This window comes from Montipora capricornis, unplaced genomic scaffold (assembly GCF_036669925.1).
Source record: "Montipora capricornis isolate CH-2021 unplaced genomic scaffold, ASM3666992v2 scaffold_498, whole genome shotgun sequence".
In the NCBI taxonomy this organism is placed as follows: Eukaryota; Metazoa; Cnidaria; class Anthozoa; order Scleractinia; family Acroporidae; genus Montipora; species Montipora capricornis.
In genome coordinates, this window is record NW_027180236.1 from 177,501 (window position 1) to 185,000 (window position 7,500).

A 7,500-nucleotide genomic window follows, 5' to 3' on the forward strand; every position below is an offset into this window, starting at 1 on the left:
GTACACGTCATGTTCCATGACACGTTGCGTTTCATTCTCCGATTTTCGGAGTGACGCGAAGTGTCATGGCTCCGTAAATTCCACGAAATTAGATATTTCACACAGTGTCGTCTCCAACCAATGTGGCCCTGGTTCCATTCCTAGAGTCATGCGTTTAGTTTGTTGGTTCTCTACTCTGCACCAAGAGGTTTTCTCCGGGTACTCTCGTTTCCCCTCTCCCCCCCCCTCCCAAAAAAAAAAAAGGAACAAAAAATTAATTTCAGTTTATGGTATCCTCAATTAGTGCTCCAGCACTAAAACAACTAGACACCTAAAGTTCCTTTCCTTTGCTTTCCAGAGACAGTAACTTTCTTGTATGTTTTTGTTTACCAGGTTTATACAATGTATCAGGCAAAATTAATGAATGAAACCAATACATGCAATCGAAAAGATGAATATAAATAATTTTAATCTTTTTCCATCAGTCTGACTAGTGAAAACCCTCAGCTGCAGTACCAAAATATACTCTCTACATGGTAATTCTAATTACTTTCATTGTCTACCTGCATGATAATTCATGTATACTTAGAAAGCAGAAAACTCAAGCTTATATATGCTGATTAAAAGCTTACCGAGGTCTTCTGGATTTTCAGTGGAAAGCCCAGCAAATTTTGCAGGGGATTCAGGGTATTCATCACTTGAATAGTGAAATTCCAGGTCACTTGAATCAGAATGGAAATCGATATCTTGCCTTTGCAATACATTGGGTGTATCTATAAGCGAAAAATAAGCTTAATGTTAAATCTGGTTAAATACAGCCGCAGCTTTTATAGATGGGAGAGCAGATCAAACACAAACAACACTTTGTTGATCAATATAAGACATGCGCTTTACCTGTTATCACTGTTGTCTTCCTTCGTTTGTGTGCATTGTAAGTCCGGATTGAGACTAAACGATCACAATGTTCGCACAATCGCTTTTTCGTTGTCGAACTATGTGCACTTTTATCATTCGCGGGAGACTTGTTACATGTAGGAGCCATTAACCACTTTTCTAAGTTACACTGTAGATGACATCGAGAAGAAAAGTTGGAATAAACAGAGGTAGGGAGGCCTGGCTACATAGCTGAAGCGGCAGCTTTGAATGATGGGCTTGTGGCGGGAAATCAATGGTATTACGGATTTATCACGAAACCATATTTTTCAGTTAAGCGTGCTCCTATCGTAGTCTTGTTTGATTTCGCAAACATGTCTCAAACTTTCAGCTCGTTAAACCGCGGTAGAGCTAGCAATTTTTATTCAGCGCCTTCAACTCCGACCTGTTCGAGCAGTTCGAGTTCGAGAGCAAGTTCTATTAACAACAGATTGAATCGATCTTCGTCAAGTTCTGCTAACCGGTCTAGCGACTCTACTCCATTGTCCTCACGAGAGAACCGGGAAACGATGCAACAAGTAATCGCTGGTCTTGCAGCCTGCCAAAGAACCGTAGAGGAACTTCTACAGTCCGTGAAAAGTTCAAACGAGCGGATCGAAAAGCTGACAGACAAAGTAAATGCCCTTGACGACAAAGTGAAGACTTTATCACGCACCGATCTGGAAGACGCTGATGAGTCTAGCAGTGGTAATGGACGCGCAAAAAAGAGAAAGAGGCCTAAATCATCTCTTGTCGTTCAAGTAAGTATACTTGTTATCGTAATGAATGGCTCAGTAACTTCGAAACACCGGAAACCGGTGTTGGGTCACGCTGCACGCAATCAGTCTCATTTATTCCAACTTAGATCGTTCCAACTTAAAATGAAAGGTTTACCGCTAAGCCGACATGATCGCGTCGTTGAGTAAAAATGGTAAATGATTACATTTTCAAGGCTTTAGGGCTAAAATCTGTTTTAGATCTTAAATTCAAATCTGTGATCCTTTGGCGTTGTTACTCAGGTGAGAAATTTTTTTTGATTAAAAATGCAGCTGACACTTTTGTTATGGAAGCACAGCCTAAATCTTGGTTTCCATAAGATCGCAAACGATCGCGGATTGGATAGCTCAGAAGATGGCGAAGAAGGTTTTCATACGATCGCAAACAATCGCAAAGCAAAGTTTTTATTGCACATTTTAGTCGGAGGAAATATAGAGAGCTTAGGCGCGCGATGATGGCAACCGGAAGTCAACTGTTTTGCTGTTTAACTTGTCTTCACACCACCTCATTTCTATTGTTAAGTATTTTTTGACTAGTAGAGACGATTAGTTTGAGAACGTGGGAGAGACCACTGACCAGGCATGCGAAACGTTCACTTACTGTTTATGTACGTTTTATGTTAGAGCAGCGCCAAACGGTCGCGGAAGCTTTTGTTTCTAGAAAACGTGACTGTGATTGCCGCATCTCATGGGATGCGTTTCTACAGTTGAGCCCAAGTCTTAAAAGTCTGGCTTTCGGGTCAACACAAGAAGTTCTTATCGAAGGTCATTGTGATTTCTTGCTTCTTGGCTGTTTCTTTCGTTTTTTTCGAGTAATGGTATATGGATGTGTTAAAGTTTCGTCATACTTTCCAGGTGTCAGATTTTGTTTTATAACGTTCTTGTTTTGCCAGTATTTATGCTATGACAATGACATAAACATCATTTTGATGCTTCTTGGATGTAGTTTTGAATTAAAAAAGTGTTCTTTTTTTTGAACCTTAATTTTTTCTACATTAGGTTCTCAAACCAAACGCAGGTAGTCCTATTCTAACAATGATTATTCTGATTTTTTCAAGCTATCGATTTTGAGGTAAATTATTTTCAACCAGCGGTGTCTGCGATTTTCTATATATTGCGTTTTTCCTTTGTTATTTTCCATCATTGTTGTCGCCCTCCAATAATTCGTTTTCTCTAAAAACTCCGAGTGTCGACATTGTTCTCAACCTGTTGAAAAAGTCGATGAAAAGAAAACCACTGAACTTGACAAGATCCCTAGTAAGTTATTAAAAATGGCAGCTAGTATTGTTGCACCCTCACTAACAGACATACTCACAAAATCAATCCTCACGGGAATCTATCCAACTGAATGGAAATTGGCTACGGTGACATCGATCTTTACAAAAGGCTTAAAATCAGACCTAGATAATTATCGCCTGATCTCCGTTATCCCGCTAGCCTCAAAAGTGCTTGGAAAACTTGTCTATGACCAACTTTATCATTACCTAAAATGATAATAAACTGCTATCAACTTACCAGTCAGGGTTGCGTTCCTTACATAGAACCCTCAAAGCTTTGCTTGTGAGCCGACAAATAGCGGGTATGTTAACATCGACAATGGCTTCCTGAATGGAGTCGTTTTCATTGACCTTAAAAAGGTATTCGACACCATCGACCATGAAATCATTTTCCGCATGATCTCATACTTTGGGGCCGACCAGGCAACTATCATTTGGTTTCAATCGCGCCTACACAATCGGACCCAAAGATGTAATGTAAATGGAAGATTGTCATCTCCTCGCATTATTACTTGTGGGGTTCCGCAAGGCAGCATATTAAGTCCCTTCCTTTTTTTAATGTATATTAACGATCTTCCTAAGTGCCTCCGCGAGGCTTCCCTGAGAATGTTCGCTGACGATACCAATATAACCCTAACTGCAAAAACTCTCTAGCAATAACTCCTGAACTTATCAAACCTGTGACGAGACCTTAAAAAAATAACAACCTCAAATGTACGCAACTATTGAGGGCTGCTTTCCATTCAACGACCATAGTTTGTCTTCTGAGAAAAACGTAAATTCTGGATAGGAACTTATTAATAATTTTCTCGCATTTTGCGCGCTAAATCTCTTACTCTTCTGACTTCTATATATCTGGTCGAATGTTGACTCGCAAGCCTCGTTTCTGCGCGCTCTGAAACGAACACTACTGCAATGAAGGCTGAACTGTAAAAACAGCCATATTAAGCCATATTAAGTAAATATGCGTTTGTTTTGCATTTGCATTGCTTCGTTCTGAGTGACTGGCCAGCAAAATTCGCGCAACTTCCTCAACGATCCGCGATTGTCTGCGATCATATGAAAAACGAGTCTTAACTGAACCAAGTCTACTTTACAAACGTAGTTTACGGAGCCAAAGTTAATAGAGTAAGGATAACACACGCTTTTCCATGAATTAATTTTGCCTCGTTATCAGTTTACAACATTTTTCTCAGTTTCACAGCTTGTATTTGGTCGTCTGTTTTTAGGAGGAAGTTCACAAGCTGCACAACAGCAGAGATACCACCAAGCAGTACAGAGGAAAGGAAGTGTGAGTAATTCTTTTAAAAACTTGAACCATTGTTCAATCGGCAGGTAATTTTTTAAGTAGCTTACGTTGATACTATATTTCAACATAACGTTCTCATCACTCTCCGTATTCTTATTCCGGAATAGGGTCAATCGAACGCACCCTTAGGGCCGATTTACACGGCACGATTTTTGTCGCATGCGACAAGCTCACGACGGGCCTACATGTACGACATGACTTACAATTGCCGCAGCTTTGTAAAAAATTTTTTAAAATGCTACGACATTTTTCCTGACGTACACAACAATTGTAAGTCATGTCGCGGGCCTGTCGTAAGCCGTTGTCGCATGCGACAAAAATCGTACCGTGTAAATCGGCCCTTAGGTTACTCTCGACTCTTGTACGTTTTCGGGTACCGGCATCAACTCTTCTGTTTTCCCGCCAAGTAATCGACTCTTGCGCGCTGTCGGTTAATTTAATGTCATTTGGCCCAGCGTTTTTGTTCTTTGAGCAGTAATTTAAAAAAATTCCAACCAAATAACCTGCACAGTTAGAAAGAAATCCTTGCATAGGTGCGTTATAATCTTCTCTCAATCATCACAACTTGATTACGCACTCTGAATTTCCAGCTCATTCAATAGTTTTACAGTATGTAACAGGCACTACATGAAATGAAATATAAATTAATGGGAAAGGGGTAAGAAAAATAGGTTTCCTCGATTGTCTCCCCAAAATAAAAATTGTCAATATTTTGTTTCGTACGGAAACATTTCCTACGCCGCTGGTACTGTACTGCAGACAATCTAATACTTTTTTCACCATTGTAGGGTCAGCAGTGTTCACAACAAAAAGGTCACTCAGCTTATTGTAGAAGAGCTTTGTCGCCAACCGGGAAGAGGATTTGCCAGAGCTGTTGTTGAAAGTAGGTAACAATGCAGCATACAGTACAGCAAGTCTGCAAAGTTCAATCACTATTGTAAACTTGAAAAAAATGGCACCTACTTGGACTAACAAATTCCTTGTTTCTTTGCAGAAACAGCCAAAAAGTACCATGAACACATCCGTAGAAGTGCCTTGGGAAAAATTACTGACGAGATTAGAATGAAGAAGAGAATAAACCTTAGAAAAGAGAGGGTAAGCGATATTTTTACATCTGTCCGCGCACGAAAAGAACTCTACAAAGTTACTCATTCCGTCTGCCCATGACGTAACTATTACTTTATCCTACACATTAGGGCACATGCTGTCAAGTTCAAACATGACATTTATTTGCGGTTTTTTTTATAGTGCATTTTTTTTTGTTCGTTTGAAAAGCTTTCCTCTTTCCTGTGAAACATATCAATACTCCTTTTCTTACGGTACATGTATATACGTATATTTATCCAAACCGTCTTAACATCCTTCTATAACTAAGTCATCTTAGTCAATCCGTACTAAAGACAAGCTTTCCTTTTTTGCCATAGAAATACGAAAGGAGAAAGTGCCAGGTAAAGGATGAAAAGGAGGCCCACGCCTTTTCAAAATTGACGAGAGAACACATGTCTATGGACGATGATGCTAACAGTAGTGAAGGTGAAGAGGGATGGGTTTCAAGGCCCCCTAGTTACAGAAGTCAATTGCTGACTCACTTTCTAAACAAGTAAGTAATACTGAAAAATACAATAAAAAGGAAAACGAAAAGTCCTGTATCAACTTAACTATTGAGAAGAATTGCAAACAGTAGAAATAGTAGTAATAGGCCATTCTCACAACACTCGCTGCGCTACGGTTACCTGGCTATCCCAGACAATTTCTACATAGTAAAACGATCAAGCGAAATACAGAAAATGCTTTTTAAAGAATACCAGTAGGCGCAAAACTCTGGAATGAGATGATATATACGTGATTATTTCCAAGGTAATGTCCAAGGGATAACAGCTTTTAATTTAAAAAATTTATTTATTGTTATTCTTTACTTATTGTAAACGTCTTCTGCGTTTAAATATGAATAATTAATATAATTTTCAGCGGTGAATGTAAGAATTCGGTGTTATATTCACCGCGCTACCCGATAAGGCTTGACTCTGAGGCCATGAGGGCGAGAGGAATAATTGTTTTAGTAAAATCCAACTAGCTGGTCAAAAAAATATCGAGACAAAACATCTTTCGCTAGTTAAAGCTAGACTTTAATCCTTTTCTGCGACCAAAACATTACAAATATGGCCGGCGCTTTCGCTACTGGTGGGCTATAACAAATAGCCTATTAGTAGCTCAACCAATCAGAACGCAGCATTGACAATAGACCACTAGTTGGATTTTACTAATCAGCATTAGTAGATACTAAAACAGTGGATAGCGTTGAACTCGCGCGCTGATTGGCTCGTCAAACTCCGGATATCCTGTGCTATTTACCTGCGAGCAACTCAGGAAAAAATGGCGTCCCGTGACAAGTGAAGAAAACATCCAAATTAATTTTTTGTGGTGTATATTATCTCACTGTTTTGTATATACTAAAACAACTATTCACCCCAGTGCCTAGATTAGCTCTAGCTGCCTGCGGCCCCTTGCTTAAGTTAAGAAAATATAAAGATTGTTGTTGTTGTTGTTTTTGTTAGGCTTCTTAAACAACTTTATTCTGCAGGCTAATTTCGTTATCGTTGCTGTGGTCATATGAACGTATTTCTCTTTTCTTTAGACTCGATAAGAGATACCAAAAAGCTGAGAGCTCAGTAAACAAGCGATGGAAGAGAACAAACGCAAGACAAGGGGAGAAATCGGAAAAAGAGCCTCCAAACGGTACGCCCAAGTGGGCACTTTCCGATGAGTGGAAGGCCCTCCTTGAACAAAGAAAGGAGGAGGCGCAGAGGTATGTTAAATGTTTCATGCACTTGACTACTGAAAACAAAAAAAAATTATAAAAGGACGTCGATATAAATCTTATCTAGCTGGCCGGCTGGCCTTCGACGTTCTTTTTCCATAAATCTCTCTTCAAAAACAGGAAAGTGGCACGATTTATTTATCGACTATGGCTTCTATTAGAAATTAATTAAACAAACAATGCACAAAACAACAAAAAAATATAAGTCGAATTTGATTTGCGCTCTAGTTAACAATTTCAAATAACTTCATTATGTTTCAATGAGTTAAACAACGTCAACTTTCATTGGCAGAAACGATGCAGATTCCGAAGAGGAGGAAGATGACAACATGAGGGAAGAGGAAGCGGAAGATGGCGAAAGTTCAGGAGAGGATACTGAATGGGAAGAGACAGAAAATTAGCCTAGTTTTACTAGGGTTCATTGCACAA

General features: G+C 39.3%; 1 protein-coding gene and 1 long non-coding RNA gene across 2 annotated transcripts in view; both read left to right on the top strand.

Moving 5' to 3' along the window:
- Positions 1–1,591: 1,591 nt before the first annotated feature.
- On the top strand, positions 1,592–5,136 carry LOC138036724 (uncharacterized). Its single transcript, XR_011130023.1, has 3 exons — positions 1,592–1,652; positions 4,174–4,235; positions 5,042–5,136. It is a non-coding gene; the product is annotated as an uncharacterized lncRNA (long non-coding RNA).
- Positions 5,137–5,696: 560 nt separating this feature from the next.
- LOC138036737 (uncharacterized) overlaps positions 5,697–7,500 on the top strand; it is a 1,954-nt gene continuing 150 nt past the window's right edge. The window contains exons 1-3 of the mRNA XM_068882840.1: positions 5,697–5,853; positions 6,889–7,059; positions 7,364–7,500. The exon at positions 7,364–7,500 is cut by the window's right edge and continues 150 nt beyond it. Coding sequence (XP_068738941.1) covers positions 5,753–5,853; positions 6,889–7,059; positions 7,364–7,472 — 381 coding nt within the window. The 5' untranslated portion in view covers positions 5,697–5,752 and the 3' untranslated portion in view covers positions 7,473–7,500. The remainder of the gene's footprint in view (positions 5,854–6,888; positions 7,060–7,363) is intronic.